Here is a 20,459-nt window from a genome sequence, read left to right on the forward strand (position 1 = left end):
GAGGCTGTAGGGAGGTGGGTGCTGGTCTGTTCTCCTGGGTAACTGGTGATGGGACAAGACGAAATGGCCTCAAGTTGTGCCACAGGAGGTTTAGATTGGATATTTGGGAAAACTTCTTCACTGAAAGAGTGGTCAGGCACTGGAACAGGCTGCCCAGGGAAGTGGTGGGGTCACCATCCCTGGAGATGTTCAAGGAACGTGTAGACATAGTGCTTGAGGACATGGTCTAGTAGGTATGGGAGTGTTGAGTTGATGGTTGGACTAGATGATCTTATAGGTCTTTTCCAACCTTAGTGATTCTGTGATGCAGGTATACAAACCTTCTTCCCTTTTTATGGAGTTTCATTCTTTCTCCTCTTGATTGGATGATTGGGTTTTGTAGCTGTCTCAGTAGAAAATAGATGTATTCTACAACTGATAGTTGAGGTGGTTATTCTTACAAGTGATGAAAATGTTTTAATGATAGATCAACTTTTCTGTTTTAGTCTAGAAGGCCTCAGATGTATTTACTACCCCAAAATAGAACTGGCATATGGGTGCAAATCGTTATTATATTACTATAATATTATAATATGTGTTATGGATATAGCTATAACAGCTGTGTAATATGTATTAGTTGTCTTATTCTTGGAAACTGCATTGAGGCCTAAGTGTTTGCTCTAGACGTGCTGCTTTACCATAAAATCATAGAATCACAGAATGGTTTGGGCTGGAAGGGACCTGAAAGGCCATCTGGTTCCAGCCCCCCTGCCATGGGCAGGGACACCTTCCACTAGACCAGGTTGCTCAAAGCCTCATCCAGCCTGGCCTTGAACACTTCCAGGGATGGGGCATCCACAGCTTCTCTGGGCAACCTGTTCCAGTGCCTCACCACCCTCTCTGGGAAGAAATTCTTCCTGATATACCACATTAAATTTTAAATGTAGGATGAATATTCAAGGCTGATCTGGCAAAACACTGTAGTGTCATAGGATGAACTCCCATTGTTAGTTGACTTAATGCTGAATTTGCTTACAGTTTGTCAGGAGGAGGTAAATCAGTAAAAATAATGCAGTGCTCTTAGTGTAAAAAATACTTCTGTTTTAGCCAAGGCTTAAGTAGTCACCTCCTCGCTGTTTTGTCTTACAGTGTTCAGGAGGAGGATTTCACACCATTTTCTAGGGTGGTACATCTGTTCAAGATGTTTATTTTTAAACAGCTCTATAATTAGATTTTAAAATGTGTAGGCATGCAGAGGATGAGACAGATCCCATTATTCCTTGTCAAGTGCCCAAGTCGTTTCTCTTGGCAGTCATCTGTTTCTTGTAAATATTTGTCTGTTCAAAGCTAGCTGTGGTCTAGGGGCATGAAGTAGCTGTTGCTTTTGGACAGCATTTAATAGATTGATGCCTTTTAGCGTAGAAGTGGGGAATGAGTTTTTGTTTCCTACTTCTAATGCTGCTACCTCATGAAGGAATACAGGTAGGTCAAAAAGGGGCCCTTCAGATTCTTTTCTTCAGGGGATACGGAGGCACCAGCTGTTGTGAACCCAGAGAGTCTCTGCTGGTGTTCTGCCTCTGTGCTTCTGCCTCTAGCAAAGAGCAGTGGTGTGGTGGCACTCTTACAGCAGTGTCAGTTACCTATGTGTAAGGGTTAATAGAACTCTGCAGTACTTCTGAAGTTAAATCTTACAGGTAGCTCAGGGTACCCAAAGGTTTGCATTATGCTTTAGTGTCTTGTGGTGATTCACATGCAAGAAATACCTCATGGCAGCCTTTAGTGAAGAAGGAAATGGAGACTTGCTGTGTCCTAGTTTTTCTTCAGTGGAATGTAAGAGAATGTTCTGCATACTCAAATTTGCCATTAGAATCCAAAATGCCTCAAATAGGAATGAGTTGGCACATTCTCTTGGAGCAGAATCTGTCATTAGAGAGTTACCAAAGTGTAGTTATGCTCTTACTGTAAAATGCAATCGAGACTCTTTAAACGGAGCAGAAATTCTAGGCTTGTCTCTATCAGCAGGAGGCTGAATCCCTACATTTCTAATACCTGGTAGAGCATGTGGAAGGAATCTTCATAGTGGGTTTTGCAGCACAACCTCTTTGAAGTTGTCTTGAGTTACTGCTGTTCTCTTCATTTAAATTGATACTTTTTTAATGTCTTGAAATTTCAATATGATGACATGTTGCCTGATGAAGCAAAGTTTAATGTTGCATGGATAAAATAGAGGTTTGTCCTCAAAGCAAGCTCCTTCCCAGAGCTTTCACTAATAGATGACTCATAAAACCATTGTGTTGCCTGATTTGGGGGAGTTTTAATTAGCTTGGCATAAGAGCCAGCATATAGTGTTACCTAGAATTATTGAGGCTTACATAATAAAACAGAATTTACAGAAATATCCCAAAAAAAGAACTTTGAATTGCTCCTTGTCTTTCAAAGTTCCGGAAATAATTCTGAAATAACCTGGTAACTGAAAACACTGTGTTTTGACAGACTGCCCGCAACATCACTGTCAAAATAGCAGAACAGCATCACAGCACATCTACCTGAAACAAACAGAACTGTGGGAGACCACTGACAGAACACCTTATAAAAGGCCCCAAAAACTCTGGCGGGTGGATGTGCTTTGAACATAGAGATCCAAAAAAAGGCAACTAGTAGTGAAGCTACACCACGTACTAATGGAAACGTGTTAACTCTTCCCAGCAGAAAATGGACAAATTATGTTTCATATGAACCTGTGATTGCTACTCATCTGCATACCATTTGCAAATGCCTTCTTCTGTTTCTTCTTGTGTCTGGAAGTAGTAGTTGGGTTTGTGTACATTTTTTTTCTTTCCCTGTCATGTCTGAGGTTTTTCACCATCTGGCTTAAAATGAAAATTCTGTAAATAAAGTTAAATTAGAAAATAACCCTTTAACGTGAGAGTCATGCTTCTGTTTAAACTACAGTTTTGAACTACTCTTTTATCAAAACGTTACTTCTAGAAATGCAGATTCTAATTCCTCTTTTTCTTACTAAACTGCTGCCAGTGTTACTGTATGTACAGCCAGACTTGCACTGCCAGTCGGCAAAGGTTCATTTGGCAGAACAGGTCAGGTATGCAACAGATAATGTTGAGGGGGAATCTGTTTTTCATTTCATGACATGTTTGGTTCATAACATTACTTCCCCATAAATGATTTTCGAGGGGAAAAATAATATATTTATACTTCTATTGTATCTTCTTTGCTCTGTTCAAAGGACATCTTTAATAATACAGTAAACTTGCATTCTCCATATTCTTTTAAATGGCGTGTACACACAAATGGGCACCCGTAGTTCTGTGGAAAGGAGCCTGTTTTATGTGTTTGACTTGTGACATTACTTGATATGACAGTATTTTTATTTTCTTTTGAAACTTGCATTGGAAAATCAATGCACTGTCCTCAGTTTCCCTGGATGTTTTGGAACTGTGTTCTTTTTTTCACTTTTTCTTGTGATTATAACTATCTGATGCCAGGTATGCTTTTCTTCTTGCAATGACACTTCCTGCTAGAAGCAGAGTCTTTTGAAAAACACTCTGAAGGGAGAAAGGGGGAGGTGCTACTATGTCACTGAGATCATACAAGCTTTTTAAAAGGCTGTATTTTTCACTTCCTATAGTTAATATAGTGACACTTGTAACATTATGACCAGAGCGTTCTCTTCCTGCTTAGGTAAGTGTGCCATGTGTTACAGAGCTGTATCAACTGGCACAGCTTCGTTTTTGAAATTGAATACATTTAAAAAAAAAAAAATAGAACCTTTGTAGATGGAAAAAAAAAAATGTTCTTAATGGCCAGAAAAGGCTTCAGTCAGGCTTTCAACTTGTTGAATTACCTGAGCTGAGGAGAAGGAAAAACTGTGCAACTTGCAGAGACGTTGATGGACTGTTTAAGTATTGTGGACCTTCCCTTTAAATGTAAAGAATAAATGTGTTCAATCTTCCTTTTTGCCTTCAGGGACATCATCCTACTCTCATCAAGGTTATGGCTGTGAATCAAAGCTGTATAGCCTTGACCATGGCCATGAGAAACCTCAAGACAAGAAAAAGAAAACCTCTGGCCTTGCCACCCTCAAGAAGAAATTCATTAAGCGCCGGAAATCCAGCCGATCTGCTGATCACGCCAAACAGATGCGCGAACTCCTCTCGGGCTGGGATGTCAGAGATGTTAATGCATTAGTAGAAGAATACGAAGGGACGTCAGCCTTAAAGGAACTTTACCTACAAGCTAATTTGGCAAGACCAGAAGCCAGGACGCTACAAAAAGACATGGCTGAACTTTATCAGTACAAATATTGTACTGATGTCGACTTAATATTTCAAGAAACTTGTTTTCCTGTGCATCGTGCGATATTGGCGGCTAGATGTCCGTTTTTTAAGACGCTGCTTTCTTCCTCACCGGAGTATGGGGCAGAAATCATAATGGATATTAACACAGCTGGCATAGACATGCCAATGTTTTCTGCTTTGTTACACTACCTTTATACGGGCGAGTTTGGAATGGAGGATTCGAGATTCCAAAATGTTGATATCCTCGTGCAGCTTAGTGAAGAGTTTGGAACGCCAAATTCCTTAGATGTTGACATGCGTGCACTGTTCGACTACATGTGCTACTACGATGTGGTTCTTAGCTTTTCATCCAACTCTGACTTAGTCGAAACCTTTGGTGGAAGTCAGAACTGTCTAGATGAAGAGCTCAGAGCTCACAAAGCTATTATTTCATCACGATCTCCATTTTTTCGTCACTTGCTGCAGAGGAGGATACGAACTGGTGAAGAAATCACAGACAGAACTCTACGAACTCCAACTAGAATTATATTGGATGAATCTATCATACCAAAAAAATATGCTAAGGTCATTTTGAACTGTATGTATACAGATGTGGTGGACCTCTCAGTTTTGCACTCTAGTCCTTCAGTGGGCAGTTTAAGTGAAGTCCAGGCTCTTGTAGCAGGCAAACTAAACATGACTAGGGCTGAAGAAGCTATGGAGCTTTATCACATAGCACTGTTCTTGGAGTTTAACATGCTTGCACAAGGTATGTAATACTGTCCTTGCTGTAGAATATATGACCTTATTAGAACAGTTTTTTAGCTGTTTCACAGTGTAAGTGTGCCTTTTGAGTCTTCTTATCAGTGGCTGACAATTCCTTTAAGAAAAGGAATTTATTTTCCATCTAAGTTGTGGGTATTGCATCTGTGTTTTCTAGGGACGGAAGAAATGCCATGTGAGAGCTTTTAACTGTATTGCATGTCATTAGTGAAGCATGCTGTTTATGTCAGATATGTATAACTGGTCTTGATATTTCTCATCTTTATCTACTTTCATCTATAATCCATTTTTTGGGTGTAAACAACAGGGGAAGGATAAAAGAGATGCTTGTTGGGAGGACGGAATGCTAGTTATGAAGTGTCCCTATATGTTAACAACGCTGTAAACTTCAGCGATGATTCCTGTGGTTTCTGTCAAAGCGGTACACTAAGCCTGCAGCCTTGCTGTTGGAAGGTAAATTTAGATGGCTTCATTGCACTAGGCCTAGGTCTTTAGTATCTATTTCTTGATCTACAGAACTGAAGATAGGGGCAGTCAGTAGTATTTTCAGACTTAGTTTCACTTCTGTCAGTTATTCTTGAAGATCACTCAAATCTTGATAATATGCTTCCTGCACATGGAGGCTGGCCAGGGTTACTGCAGTCTTTGGCAAGGTGTCAGAACGCTGACCGGTGAACTAATAATACCTTTTGTGGTGGCAGGAGCTTTGCTTGCTGGAAGTTGCAATAGTCCTGCTGCAATAAAACTGGCAGAAAACAAAGGAGAGGAGTTTTCTGGGATAGGCCACTACAGGAATGTGAATGAGGCATTAGGCATAGAATCATCAAATTGTGGAGCAGCCCAGGTTGGAAGGGGCCTCAAAAGATTGTCTGGCCCAACCTTTCATGGGAAAGGGGTCCTAGATGAGTTTATCTAGCATCCTGCCCAGTCACTTCTTGAAAACCTCCAGTGATGGGAGCTATACCATGTCCCTGGGATGTACCATGTCTTAAATTGAGATGTCTCCTGGTGCATCGTGTACCTGCTGCCCCTTGTTCTCTCCGTGTGGCTCCTTGTGAAGAAAGAGTCTCTGTCCCCTTTGCAGCTGCCCTTTAGGTACTGGAATACTGTGATGAGCCCCCTGCCAAGCCTTCTCCAAGGAGAAAAGACCTAACTCCTTCAGTCTTTCCTCCTAGGGCAGGTTCTCCAGCCCTTTGATCATCTTTGTGGTATTCCTTTGGACTCTTTCCGGTTTGTCCGCATCTTTACTATTTCTGTTGTTGTTCCTCTCTAAGTACACCTAGAACTTAACATTGAATGGAGTGCAGAAGTGGCAAAAAGTTTTACTGTAGGTTAACTACAGTGTTAAATTCCTTCCTGTGCAGTGTTTGCAAGTGAATAGTACGTGAGAACTCCGCACCGCAGCTGATCAGCAGAAAGCAAGAAAGGAAAATGAGTTGCAATGAAAAAGGTGATATAAATGTGCAGTTTCTCAGTTTTGGTGCATGCACGTATGCGAGTGCTAAAAGGATTTAGTGTGCTCAGGGAATACTAATGAGGGAATTAAACTGTGAATGGAGCCCTCAGTAAGACACTGAATAATTATGCACTGTTTTATAAATGAACAGGGAATAATTCTTTCCATCAGAATAAAAACCTAAACTGGAATAGCTGTGACCTGGAGGTGCTCCGATGAATCAGTGTAAGTTATATCAAAGCAGAGAAGCAATGGTAGACAGAGGACTTCTAAGAGAAACTGAGGCAGACTGTTGGATAGGAAAACGGCTTTTATTTTTTGGCTGTTAGTAAATGCTGAAAACCAGAACTGACGTTTTATTTGGTGCTGAGTTTCACTACTTCTGCTGGCTTTAAGTTGAGCGTTCTTGGATCAGTGTGTCCTAAACCAGCACTCCTTTCAGCAATGCACTCCAGACAAGTGCTGCTCTGGAGTGTGTTCTGTGAGTCAGCAGTAACAAGATCTTCCCTTTTCCCTGGAGGTTCTCCCCTAACACTACCTCCAGGAGAGGAAGAAGAGAAGCAGCAGGAGAGCTGCGCTGGGCTTGCAGCGCCTCAGCAGCATGCTCGGGTGGCTGGCTCCAGCAGGTTAGCAGTGCCGGCTCGGTCTTGGTGGCCCTCTGGATGAACAGGAGCTGTAGTGTTTTGGGGTGGTCGCTGGTAGAGTGGGGCAGTGGCCTTCAGAGGTCTGTTCTTCTTTCTCTGGTAAATCTGTCTCTGACCACAAAAGTGGTGAGCTGTGGGGTGGGGAGGTGGTTACACATAGGTGAGAAATGCAGTAATATCAGGCAAGGTTTGAAGTTTATTATATTATCCAGTGTAAATTTGGCACCCCTTCAGATAATCATTCTGATGACTTGAACTAATTAGGATTTTACAAATTGATGCTGCTACAGGACAAAGCAGTAAGCACTCTGTAGAAAATCTGTATGTGCCAGTGAAGTCAGTATGTAATAGCTTCATACTTAATTTCCCGAGTTCATGTTTAGGTTATTGGTACTATGCTGACGCTGAAGAGTTGTGCTGGTATGACCTTGAAGTTAAAAGGAAGCTTATTTGATCAGCGAAAGCTGCATGCCTGTACTTGACTACCAGACCACTTAACAAAGCATGCACTTCTGTGGTGAGCACTGTTCTTGTTTCAGCACTTAACCGTAGCACCTTGTCCTCCCTTCCTCTAGTACTTGAGGGAGGTGGGAGATCTTCCTTTCAGTAACGACCCTCCTGTTCCTGGATTTCATAGCTGGCATGCTTCTGTGCTGGAAGCTGTCACTCAAACATCTGACTTCTAGCATTGCTCTGCATAACGTCCAGAGGAGCCATCATTGTGTAGGTGTTGGAGACCACTGAGCCTGCAGTTCTCATGAAATCTCTGTCTGGGCCCCTGGCAGCCCTTTTCTACGCTGTTGTGTTGCAGGTGTCCAGTTTTGCCCAAGTTCTGACCGATCCCATCAGTTGGCTCTCACACTAGCTAATGTCTTAAGTTTCATTTCTAGATTTCCACACCTCCTGGCTCAAGTTTTGTGGTTCACTTCACTCCTGCTAGCCAATTGCAAACTTGCTAGAGCTTGTCTCCCTGGTTTCCTGGAAAATATTTTGGTCTCATTATATATACATCTGGATACTCTTTCCAAGTCATTCTGCTCACTTTTACTCAGTTTTGGCTGGGTTTTTGTAACTGGGTGTGAAGTTGATGTATTTTAAAGCTTCTGATCAACTTTTTTTATTTTCAACAGACTTTTAGTTTGATTTGTCTTCAGGGACCTTTCTAAGTATCCAGATGTTGTAATTTTTCTTCATTTTCAGCAGATGACTCAGCTTTGATTATTTCTATGGAAATCTTCCCGTTCCTAACAGTGATACTCCTTTTTCTGACTGTTGTATTTTAATAGATGTTTTCCCTGTGATGGAGTGAGTGATAGCGTGGGTATGTGCTCTGAATCTTTACTGCCCAAGTGAAGGAAGACTCTTTAGAATTTACTCTGGCTTCAGCTGGTGATTGTCACTTTTTCTTCCAAGAGGAACTGAATTGGATCTTTGAATGCACTAATTTGAATAAATCAACAAGCATATCTCATCTGGAGCTGATCGAACCAAAACCCATTTGAACCGAATGGGACAGAGGCTGCTGTTGAGGGGGCTGCAGTGTTTGTTAACTATCAAGAAGTGGAGCTCTTCACTGCTTTTGCAGGCTGTGAGGATCAGAGCCCTCTCCGGGAGGTTCGAGCACATCCCTTAGTAGAATGTTTCTGTGCTCTGCCAGCTTATTTCTCCACTCTGCTGCTGCTGCTTTTGTGCCTTCGTGCTACCTTGCTGCTCTCTCTCAAACATACTGGTGTGATCGTTTTAACACATTGGCTCTCAAAGATCAGGTTTAAAATCACCCATCCCTTCCTCTTCTGTAGCACAGTTACTAGAACCAGATCAGTTCCCTAGTCCCGTTAGTCGTGTGCTGTTAAAATAATCCCCCCTTCCAGTCTTACTGTGGTGCCACATCCAATGCTGTTGCAGAGGAGTTGGACTCCAGGGATCTTCGTTCCATTAGACGCCTATATGAAACACCGGAATCCTCTTCTGCATTTTGGCCCTGTTGCTAATTGTCATGAATCCTCTGGCTGAGGTGGTGGTACGGTATGTTTTGCTGTTACTGGTTTTTGGATACTGGGACCATATGAAATAGTTCTGCCTGCTGATTCCAAAAAGTTTTCTAAAGTAAAATTGACAAAAGAAACCTTAATTCCAGATTTTTTGCTTTCCTTTTATTTTTAGGTGTTGACTTTACCCTTGACAAGAATAAGAAGCAAGAAACTTTATTTTAAAGCCGTTTTCAGTAGTGCAGCCTTTGATCTAGAGGCAGATACGCCGACATCAAAAGTACCCTTGATCTCAGCAGGACTGAAATGCCGGGAAGCCCGTGGTAGCAGAATTAAATACACACAAATGTATTGTGGGAAGATAGGAGCAAGGGTGTCAGTTATATATCGGTGCAGGAGTGCTCAGAGGAACTCGTCTGGCACTTTTAACTTTAACGTAAATTGGGTATGATTAAGTAAATATTCACAAAAATCTGACCTATTTTCTCCTTACAATGGTTCGCTTGTACTCAAGCCCGAAATGATTGCTTAGGTTTTATAATACGAAGGTGAAGACTGAAGAAAGCAGAAAGTGGAAAGGATCTTCCTTCGAGCAGTTCCATTCCAGGGTTACATGCAAGGATAAAGAATTTGACTGAGTTGTGCAACTGGGCACATAATTTGTCACAGAAAAATCGATCTGGCCACTGTTTTCAGGCTTTTCTTTCAGCCACCTGTGTTCCAGGAAGCACATGGCTTAAATCCTGAACAGTGGTGGCTGGTGATGGTCCCTCTGAGCATCAGCTCTTCCCCCCTCAGCCCTTCACTGCTCCTGTGGTACGTTCTTCCCTCTGGTTTGTTATGGTTGAGTTGGCAACTTTTTGTTTCTTGGCCCATGGTTGGTTTCTGCTGAAGCTGGATCAGCCACACTGCCTGCTGCTGCTGCTGGCTGTGCGCCTTGAGGAATGCTGAAACCCAGGCAAGGGCCGTTATTAACTGATGGCTGCAAGAAGCCACAAATGTAGATTTTATGCAGATTTCAGGCTTCTTAAATTTATGTGGCAGGAGCAGAAGAGTAAATTCATTTTTCGTTCATTGTGAGAGAAAACATTAAGGAGCTTTTGCCACAGAGTTTTGATGCTTTAAACACATAACAATTACCTTATGTTTCTGGCTAAACTTACAGCTTCAAAAATCCAGTGTTAATATCTTAGAATGTTTAACAGCTTTAACTGTTATATCATAAATTAAAATAATCTTAAATAACACAAGTTGCATTGCTTTTGTCTGCTCCGTAATTGAATGTTTCAGATGGGTGGATAATACACTGTATTGGATTCAGCATAACAGTGAGTTTTCACTGTGGAAGGATGGTTAGCGTAACACAAAATACTTGCCTCCCCTAACCTCCAGACCATGTTTTATTTTTGCTTTAGGAATTAATCTGAAATGCTGTAAAATAGTCAGCTCTGTATTTGAATAAAGCAAAAAATAATGCCGTGTGCCCTTAAGAGTCCCCTAGTAGATGTACTTTGAATTCAGCCTTTCAAGCATGGGAGTACCCGAATGTGTTAATTTTTTGTGCTTAGAAAAATCAGCAGAGGAATTAAAAATAGCTGAAAAGAGGTACTGAACTTGGCGATAGACTTCAGCAGTGTTTCACCACTAATTCCCATTGAGCCCTTCTTGGTCTCCAGGGCTACTTGTCTTCTTTGCTTTTCTGCAAAACATTTATGTAGTTTTGCACCTTCACGTAACCAAAACTTGTGTGCTTCGGAGTGGGAAAATGTGGAAATAATATGATGGCATGAGATGACTGCTTTTTTTTTTTTCCTGAAGTAGCTGATTGTTGAAGCAAAAAAAAAAAAAGTCAAAGAACAAAATAAATTTAATTTGTTCCATAGTGAGAATTGGGATGCCCCCAGTTTATTCAGATTTTCAGAAAACACTTCTTGACTTGTTACCTCATGCTTCCTTCAAAAGAAACACTTGTAAAATCCTGCAGTTCTGATACGTTGCCAAATTATTTGGGAAAAGGACTGTTTCATTAGCTGAGCACCCTAAGTAAACTTTTCACCTGATGATACTGTATTTTTGGTAGTTGTGCAATAATTGTACTTGACGGGAGAATTGGGCGTGAGCTGCTGCTGTTTCCGTAGATCGGCGTTGCTCAGGTCTTTGGAGTGGCATTTCTCGCAGAAATGTACTTTTTTGCCCTTGCGAGGGGTAGGTGTCCTGACTGTTTAAAAAATCGGTGCCAGATGAAACGCCTTGGATGGCATCGGCTTTGGGAGCCATCTCTGTGCTTAGGAGTTTCCTCATGAGGGATCTCTGTGAGTGGTACCACCTCTGAAATGGAGCGGGCTGAATGGGTAGTCTGTAGGCTTTGGGGGGTGTAATCATCTGCTGAAGTCAGCTTGAATGCAGACGGAATGACTGCATGCGGGAGGTGGCGTTAAACTTCAGCAGCACAAGGCAGATGACCCTGAAGAATTGTTTCATGTGTTTCTCATTCAGGGAGGCGAACTCCTTGTAAGCACGTTGCACCTTTCGTTGGCCGTGCCAGGCTTGCCTTAGTCTCCTGAACTCCTTCGGAAAATAAATAAAAAACTGTTTTCAAAACCATGTATACACTCAGAAGGAGGGCCACGAAGATGCTCAGAGGGCTGGAGCACCTCTGCTATGGGGACAGGCTGAGAGAGTTGGGGGGTTCAGCCTGGAGAAGAGAAGGCTCCGGGGAGACCTTATTGCAGCCTTCCAGTACCTGAAGGGCCTACAAGGAAGCTGGGGGGGCCTTTTTACAAGGGCCTGTAGTGACAGGACCAAGGGCAACGGGTTTAAATTGAAAGTGGGGAGGTTTAGATTAGATATCAGGAAGAAATTCTTCCCAGAGAGGGTGGTGAGGCACTGGCACAGGTTGCCCAGAGAAGCTGTGGATGCCCCATCCCTGGCAGTGTTCAAGGCCAGGCTGGATGAGGCTTGGAGCAACCTGGTCTAGTGCAAGGTGTCCCTGCCCATGGCAGGGGGGTTGGAACTAGATTAAGGTCTCTTCCAACCCAAATGATTCTATGATTCAGATATATTCTTGGAATTTGCTGCAAACATTCTCACTGAGCATTGACTCTAGTTATTATATTCACTGTATTTTTTCTTTAATACCTAAGTTTAGAAGATTTTAATGGCAGAATAATTAACATGCTGACTTTTTGTATAGTATTAAGTAGAAATGTGTTTAATAGGACAGGGAGATTTATAACCTGCCTTATGTTTAAACTGTTGCTTCCTAATACCACCTTCTTTACCTTTCTCTTGAGATTTCCCTTTTCAGTGACTTTGCCTCTAAGTAGTAGTTCCTTTGACAGATACTTTTCTACTTGAAGTAGCACGTTCGCTTGTTACTACTTACTCCTTAGTAACTTACCCTTCACATTATTAGTTGCCACAGAAATTACAGAAGTTAGAGAAAAGTAACATTTTCCTTTTAATTCTGTTAATTTCTGCTAGTACATGTATGCAGCCAGTTCAGAAATAAGTAGCGTTACGAGAGCCTCCTTGATCTTTGTCTTGTCAAATGTTAAGATTACAGTGCTAAATACTTTATGACTCAGCTTAGTCCAAGAGCTCAGTAATGAGATACAGTTCTGTAAACATCTATCAAAGTTTAGTTTTTAAATATCCTTGAAACTGAGAGAAAAATGCCAGTGTACAAAAAGTAAAATAATTGCAGTCTAAGCACGCTGCTCTGAACTGTCCGGGGACTTCTCATGAGTATAGGCACAGCTGTAATTTTGTGGCTGTAGTGGGCTGAGACTGGAATGTATAATAGGAGTTTTCTTTAAATTGCTATATTTATAGTACAAATAGAAATAGTATTCTGTGTGTATGCAAACCAGATGTACAAAGGAAATTGGCAAACTGCTATTGGAGACTTTGCTCTCAGCATTGTGGTACCAACTGTCTTAACTCAGTAAGCCCAAGAACCCATGTTTTCAGCACTCCCACTGTACATGTCCCCTCATTTCTTCCAAATCTGTTCTGTCTTCCTTCAGAAGACTTGAATATCCCGTCTCTTCTCCAGAAGACATGTACTCTGAGGGAGCAAATCCTAATGCAGCAGTGGGTGCGAAGAAACTGTAGCACAGAATACCTGCCTCTTAGATGCTTCACTTTCTGCTTCCCTGTGGGAGGAGGTGGTCCCTGTCCTGGCACCCTCTGTGCCTTGCTGGGTAGGGAGGCCAAGGGGGGTGCCCTAGAGCAGCCACCTGCTGCCTCCTGCCTTCCCTGTGAGTCAGAAAGCGGTGCTCTGCTGCCCTCATCCTGTGCCGAGTAGCTGAGTACCAACAGTATGTCACCCCTTTTGTTTCTGCGCCTCTGCTTGGTCAGTCCACATGCAAAGTGATGTGGAGGAAAAACCCAGCCCTGTTATGGCTTGTAAGCTCTAAACTGTAGTGATTCAAATGCAAACCTGTAACTTTAAATGTGTTAAGCAGTCAGAGGATCTGTATTAACCAAAGGAGGTTCTAGTGGGACTGAACTAGCTTTCCAGTTGTTCGTCCAGGCATGCCAGCAGACAGGCCTTTAACGGGTAAATGGCTGCATAGTTGGAATCCCAAACCTCAATCAAGTTGTCATATTTTAGTCAGAATTGGTTAAATTGTTTGCAACCTCGGTCTGTAGGGCACTGCTGTTTTTATTCTCACTGGGAGCCGTATAACCCTTTATAGTACAGACATAGCCATATGTATTGTTCTTTGAGGATCAAAGTGTTTTTGTAACATCACTGATTTTTGCTTTTGTTGCCTAGGCTGTGAAGATATTATCGCCGAGAGCATCTCACTAGACACCTTAATTGCCATTCTGAAGTGGAGCTCTCAGCCCTACGGTTCCAAGTGGGTACATCGACAAGCGCTACATTTCCTCTGTGAGGAGTTTACCCAGGTCATGACTTCGGATGTCTTCTATGAACTCAGCAAAGACCACCTGCTCACAGCGATTCAGTCTGACTATTTACAGGTAACCTGCAGTGCAGAGTGTGGCTGGCCCTGCTTGAAGCAGGCTATGTGATGCTGTTACCGGAAGTGCTTGGGAGCAGCTCGCCTTCAGCTGGAGGCGAGAGTGACTTTGTGTGCAAGTTGTGGTTAAGGGAACTAACGGTTTCGTTCTTGGCTTGTAACACAACCCCAACTGGTGGTACATGCTGTTGCTCAGAAGCGTTTATAAAAATGATGAGGTGGTGGTAGTTTTGCTGTAACAATGTACATCCTGGCTGGGGGCAGTGGGAGCTAATAAACGAGTAATTGTTCAGGCAGCTTAATGTATTTTTTTAGGAGAGACATGAAAGTACCGTTTCTGACAAGTATTGCAGTATTTGGGTTTTTTCTGACTTTTCTTCAGTGACTGTGTGGTTTTAGGGAGAGGAAACCATACTAATAGAAAGCCTGTAGATTTTTCCTGCCATTTCTCTTCAGGGGAGATATCTTTGGAACAATGCCCAGCCTTTTATGGCTTAAAGATGACTGGATTATTTTTTTTTAATTATATCTGTTTCAATCTTACCCTTTTTTTTTAAAGTGTTAGTTATTATGTGAAGGAGTTTTTCTGTTTTGCTTACTTTAAACGTTTCAGGCATTACAGTAACAGTACTGTTGATCTTCCATGTGAGTTTGTTACGACTAAATGCCCTACCCTAGTTATTAAGAAATTAGGTAGATAAATTTTAAATTTTTCAGTATGTGATCTTTTTTTCCTGTAAAAATGTTGAGTGTTAGCACATGTATATAGATATGAATAATGCAAGGTTGATATGTTTATAGCATCACTGAAAATATTTCTGTTCACCTAGGTTATGATTGAGTTGGTTTGATTATTTTCATAGCTTTCCAGGCTGTGCAGATGCTGAATTTGTAATGTTAAAGAAGAGAGCCAAACACCCAGTGTTAGAACTGCCCCTTTTAATTAACCATTCAAATTTAGTATTTGCGAGTTTTTATGCCAGACAATATTTTTCCTTCTGTAGAAAAACTTGGTTTTGTCCTCTTAGGGAGTCAGTGATATGAATGTAGAAATCATGGTGGTGATACATACTGGGAGGAAGTGGTATAGCAGGTTGTAAAGTACAAATACTTCCCTCCTGGTACGCTTGTGTTTCTCTGCAGCTGTAAAGGACCTGTGTATGTGATGACTCTGTGTGTGTGTGACATTAAACCAAGCATAGACAGATTGCTGACTTTCTCTTTCTACCAGGCAAGTGAACAAGATATTCTAAAATATCTGATTAAATGGGGAGAACACCAGTTGATGAAGAGAATAGCAGATCGAGGTGAGGATCCTTTAAACCACACAGTATTAAACCTAATAAACCAAAATGTATGGAAGTTCTCATGTTACCCAGAGTAGTCATAGAGTCTCCATCCTTGGTGGTGTTCAAAACCCAACTGGACAGAGTCGTGGGCAACCTGCTTTACGCTGCCTGGCAGGTGTGGGGAGACGGTGGTGGTTGTAGCTGGACCAGATTTCCAGAGGTCCTTTCAACCTCTGTGACTCTGATTTTTTTTTTTTTGTAAGTCTATTTGATTTCCTGTTGTCTCAGAATTATTTTTCTTGTAATTAATTCATCAGATAAAAAAACAAGCAAACAAAAAAAAACCCTGCAGTATTTTTTACTTTTCTGTGCTCATGCAGGCTTCTCACACTAGTCTTATTCTTAGTTTACTGTGTCGAACTCTCACTTCAGTTTGAGTACAGTTCTCCCACAGAAATCTGTGGTAGTGAGAAACAAGCCAACAAGGGGCATCAATGGTCCTCCTAAAGTAGATGTAGATGTATTTTTATGAGCTCATATGGATATTATTGCTACAGGGGGGACTTCAAGGGCAATCTCACATGTGTTGGCTATGGGAAGTAGGCTAAATATGTATTTCCCAAATAATAAATGCAAGTAGCTTGTGGTTCATTTCCACCATGAAGTGTCAATTGGATAGTAGGTAGTAGGAGGAGAGGAGCAGAAAGGGAAGAGCCTGCCTGTGTGAAAACAGCAGAGCTGGTGTGGCTGCTGTCCTCAGGGGGCTGGCCGTGCACTTGAAACCCACTGTGTTGTTCATGGACATGTTGTATGGAATGCAACAGAAAGTCACTTAAAATACGTGCTTTTAGTGACCTGACCTAAGTGTCAAAGTCAGGTTGGGCACAACACCTGGAATACAGGGGGGAGGTAGAATCATAGAATGGTTTGGGTTGGAAGGGACCTTAAAGATCATCTAGTTCCAACCCCCCTGCCATGGGCAGGGACACCTTGCACTAGGTAGTTAATTGAGGGAGGGGGAGTGACCCAATGAGTGTCACGTGTCTCTGGGAAGATGCTCGCTCTTGGCATAAAAAGGTATCCTGTGGTTGTGAGAACATTCTGAATGGGCTTGACCCAGCTGTTATGGGGTGGGGGGCTTACATAAGGCTGGAATAATTTCCTATTTAAAGTTTTTGATGTAAACTCAAATTTCTTCTTCCTTCCCACAGAACCTAACTTACTGAGCGGTACTGCTCACAGTGTGAACAAAAGGGGTGTGAAGAGGAGAGATCTTGACATTGAGGAGCTGAGAGAGATCCTGTCTCCATTGCTACCTTTTGTCCGCATTGAGCACATATTGCCCATGAGCAGTGAAGTACTGAGCGATGCCGTAAGTCCGTAATCCCGTACAAACAGTATCTCTGGATTCTTTGTACTTCAGATTCTGCAGTGTTAGGGGGTTGTTTTTTTTCTGAGGATCAGTTCCTAAAATGTTATCGCTCAGTAATATGTGTATAACTCTTCCTGGTTACATGTTATGCACTTTTAAGTCTATCAGAAGGCTAAAGGAAAAACCAGTGGTGTAAGGATTCAGTATAAGAAGTGCACTTCTTGCAAGCTTTTCCCATAGTTATGTTTAAGAAAACTTGAATTTGAGATTTCTGTTTCATTGAAAAATGAAATTCTTTCTCGATTCTTAAAGATGAAGAGAGGCCTGATTAGTACTCCTCCTTCAGACATGCTACCAACGTCAGAAGGTGGAAAGTCAAATGCCTGGCTGCGGCAAAAAAATGCTGGAATATATGTGCGGCCGAGACTCTTCTCACCGTATGTGGAGGAGGCTAAGGTAATAATCGTTAACGTTTGAGTATTGTTAATCTGGAGTCATCGGGGGTTCTGTAAACAGGGAAAGATTGTCGTATGTTTTGTCTCTCTTTGCATGTACTGGCCTAAAATACTAACGTTTTCAATTTAACAAGACTTACAAGATTGATCATCAGGCTCAAGTCTCTAGAGCTGGTCAGAAAAATTTCAACAAAATTTTTTTTTGTCGAAATTGAAATGTTTGCGAGACAGATCTTGATGAAATTCCACCGGAAACAAAGCAGCGTTCTGAGGGAAACCTCCCTGGTTTCCAGCCAGTTTGCCGGCCCAGCTCCTCGGCAGCCCACCTGGCAGGCGGATGGCAAGGTGAGAGCCTGAGAGTCCCAGTTGGCAGCTAGTCAGCAACCTCGGTACCAGGTCTTTCAGGCTCCCCAGCTCCCACGACAGCTGGGTGGAGAACTACTATTCCACTAGTCAGAGGACTTTGATGTTTCATCATCTTGTTTGAATCAGAATGTATCCAAAATTCTTTCGATCCTCTGCAAAATGGAGGATTGACTGAAGTCTTCTGTGTCCCGCTCAAGCAGTAGCTTTCCTGCTTAATATCTTGCATGAGGACTGTCAGACTGAAGATCTTGGAGCGTCTCTGATGTTTGGTAACAAGGTGGAGGTGGCTGTGTGTGGGGCAGAGACGTGCCATATGCTGTTTGACAGGTGGGGCCCTTGTAGGCTGCTGATGCCACCACTTAAGGCAGCTCAGGCTTAGGTCAAGAGCTCGTGAGTCCCAGCAGTGCAGGTGACTGCAGGACAAGGGAGTCAGGAGAAGCTGTGCACATCCGCATTCCCTACAAACGGACCACTGCTCTGGTGAACCCAGAGCTTTTGCCCTGTGCCTGAGAAAGGAGGTATTTTCTGAGGGTGTGAGGAGGAGTTGATGTCCTCTTTGAGGGGAGAAAATCCAACTGCTCTGCATTTTGACACAAAGGTTAGAGCACCAGGTGGCAGTAAAGCAGTAAATGGACACTAGACAGTTAAAATTTTATCTTTGCAGCTCGGGTTGTTAAAACCAACAAAAATGTATTAGAGAACATGTGATAAAAGCTTTGACTCTTAGTTTTCAGGTACATGGGGTGGGAGTGCTCTAGTAATAACCGTAAAGTTAAAAGTGCATTCTATCTTTTTTTTTCTTCCCTGTCAGGAATCCTACTTGTTTTTAATAGTTTCATATTACACTGTTAATATGTTTAAAATCATCATTAGCTGTTTAACATTAGAGAGGGGACTCTCATACTTATTATCTTGTAACTATACTCCTATTCATAGATTAATTATTGTGAAATGCAAAATTGCACATAAGTGATTTCTGATTTTTTTTTCCTCCTCTGTTAGTTTCTCATTTTTTTTGAAACAAAACCATTTAATATCAAATGAAAATCTTGAAAGGGTATGCATAAATCCCTTCCTAGCCTAAGACATCTGAGGGTAACACGCTTCATTTCCAGGCTGGTGCCTTCTACTCAGTGTCACAGAGCTGAGAACTGTAGGCAGTGATTGTCTGGGACAGAGTGCAGAGTCTGGCCCCAGAGGTTACTCCCAGCCTGACAGGTGCAAAGTAAACAAAGCCACCTTCCCAAACGTCATTCACCCGCCTGCTCCTAGCTCTGAAACTCAGCTCCGATCATGCCTGGAAAATGGAATAGAAAATGCTGTGGAAAGGCCAAATCCTGTTTGAGACCTGGAAAAGTTATGGTTTAGACGTTGCTAGACTTGCGGCCTCGGGGCTGCGTTTGCAGCAGCTCCCGGGGCGGGAGTGTGCGGTGCCCTCACGTGGGCTCTGATGGCTGTCGTTGCAGTCGGTGCTGGATGAAATGATGGTTGAACAAACCGATCTCGTTCGTTTGCGGATGGTCCGGATGTCCAACGTGCCCGACACCCTGTACATGGTAAACAACGCGGTGCCGCAGTGCTGTCACTTGATCACCCACCAGCAAGTTAGCACTAACCAGTCCAGTCCTCCTTCGGTCATAGCCAATGAGATCCCAGGTAAGGCTGCTGGATTGCTTGCAGTGCCGACTGATCATGGATGGATGGATGGAGGCTTGGGGCAGGGAATGTTAATTGTGGAATATTATGGTTTCCTCAGAGAGTAGTGCTGCACCATTTGGGCTTCTTCCCAGGGGTAATCCCTTTTGCTTTGGTCTGCTCAAGACATGAACTGGTTTTGGGTGGTGTAATATGCAGGCAGAAAGTAAGCTACTGGAGGAGGTAGTATTTTAACCTGCTTCAGCTGAGCAATTTGAAAAAACTTGGATTGGTTAAACTTGCTGCATAACACTCGCTCGAGCCTGGCTCTCTGCTCTCAGAGTGGTTCTCAGTTTTCTGCTTACCCATCTTGGACGACTGGTTGATCCAAAAGCCTGCAAAACGAATGAAAAACAGGGGAGCATGACTTGTAGGGCAGTCAGCTTAAATCAGTTTGCCAGAAAAATATTGGAGGTGGGCACCCAAAACACACTGTTTTCAGTTTCCCAAATCCATTTTAGCTTTGAAGTCAAACCAACTTCATTCCTTGTGTGGCAGAGTGAGGTTTTATAGGTGGAAGTAGATATGGCCTCTCTCGACTTCAGGATACTTGATGTGACATGCCCCAAAGGCAAGCCAAGCAAATATGGTCATAAAACTGCTGTAATATGCTTTGTCATTTATGCATTAGGTCTTTTTGTGTCAGACTGGAAGAATGTATCTGGTGGGATTGTCAAAGCAACCAGCTCTTCCCACCTTTCCCTGGCCCCATTAATACTTAGTGTGCATGGAGAATATGCTCACAGAACTTGTAGCTGATGCCAGGTTGGGAGGATCAGTGGATGCTTTGGAGGGCAGGGTCAGGTAGCTGAAAGACCAAGGTTTAAATTTAAACTTCAGTGAGGAAGGTGGGAAATGTTGTGCTTATGTAGGTGTAGCCAGCTGTGTGTGTACAGGGTGGCTGAAGGAAGCTCTGTGGAGCAAGGCCTGGAAGCCAACACTGTACAAGACCATAAAGAGTCCTACCGAAAGACACAACGTGCCACAAGAGGTGTGGTAATTTGGTCTCAGGTGGAGCACTCTGTTGGGCCTTTCAAACAGCCAGAATAGGTCAGATCAAGGATTTGTCTGTCTAGTATCCTCATTCCAAGAGTCACCCAAAGTGAGTGCATAAGGGAAGTGTGGCAGAATCACAGAATGGTTTGG

The 20,459-nt window shown here is 42.6% G+C and overlaps 1 protein-coding gene across 1 annotated transcript in view; it reads left to right on the forward strand.

Moving 5' to 3' along the window:
* Window positions 1–19,274, forward strand: part of BTBD7 (BTB (POZ) domain containing 7) — a gene marked incomplete at its 3' end in the record, with an annotated part of 22,475 nt that extends 3,201 nt beyond the window's left edge. The window contains exons 2-8 of the mRNA XM_010150707.1: window positions 3,964–5,043; window positions 13,929–14,137; window positions 15,368–15,443; window positions 16,637–16,797; window positions 17,110–17,253; window positions 17,484–17,597; window positions 19,085–19,274. Coding sequence (XP_010149009.1) covers window positions 3,964–5,043; window positions 13,929–14,137; window positions 15,368–15,443; window positions 16,637–16,797; window positions 17,110–17,253; window positions 17,484–17,597; window positions 19,085–19,274 — 1,974 coding nt within the window. The remainder of the gene's footprint in view (window positions 1–3,963; window positions 5,044–13,928; window positions 14,138–15,367; window positions 15,444–16,636; window positions 16,798–17,109; window positions 17,254–17,483; window positions 17,598–19,084) is intronic.
* Window positions 19,275–20,459: the final 1,185 nt, after the last annotated feature.

The sequence above is a fragment of the Eurypyga helias genome, unplaced genomic scaffold, assembly GCF_000690775.1.
Source record: "Eurypyga helias isolate BGI_N326 unplaced genomic scaffold, ASM69077v1 scaffold24744, whole genome shotgun sequence".
Taxonomy (NCBI): domain Eukaryota; kingdom Metazoa; phylum Chordata; class Aves; order Eurypygiformes; family Eurypygidae; genus Eurypyga; species Eurypyga helias.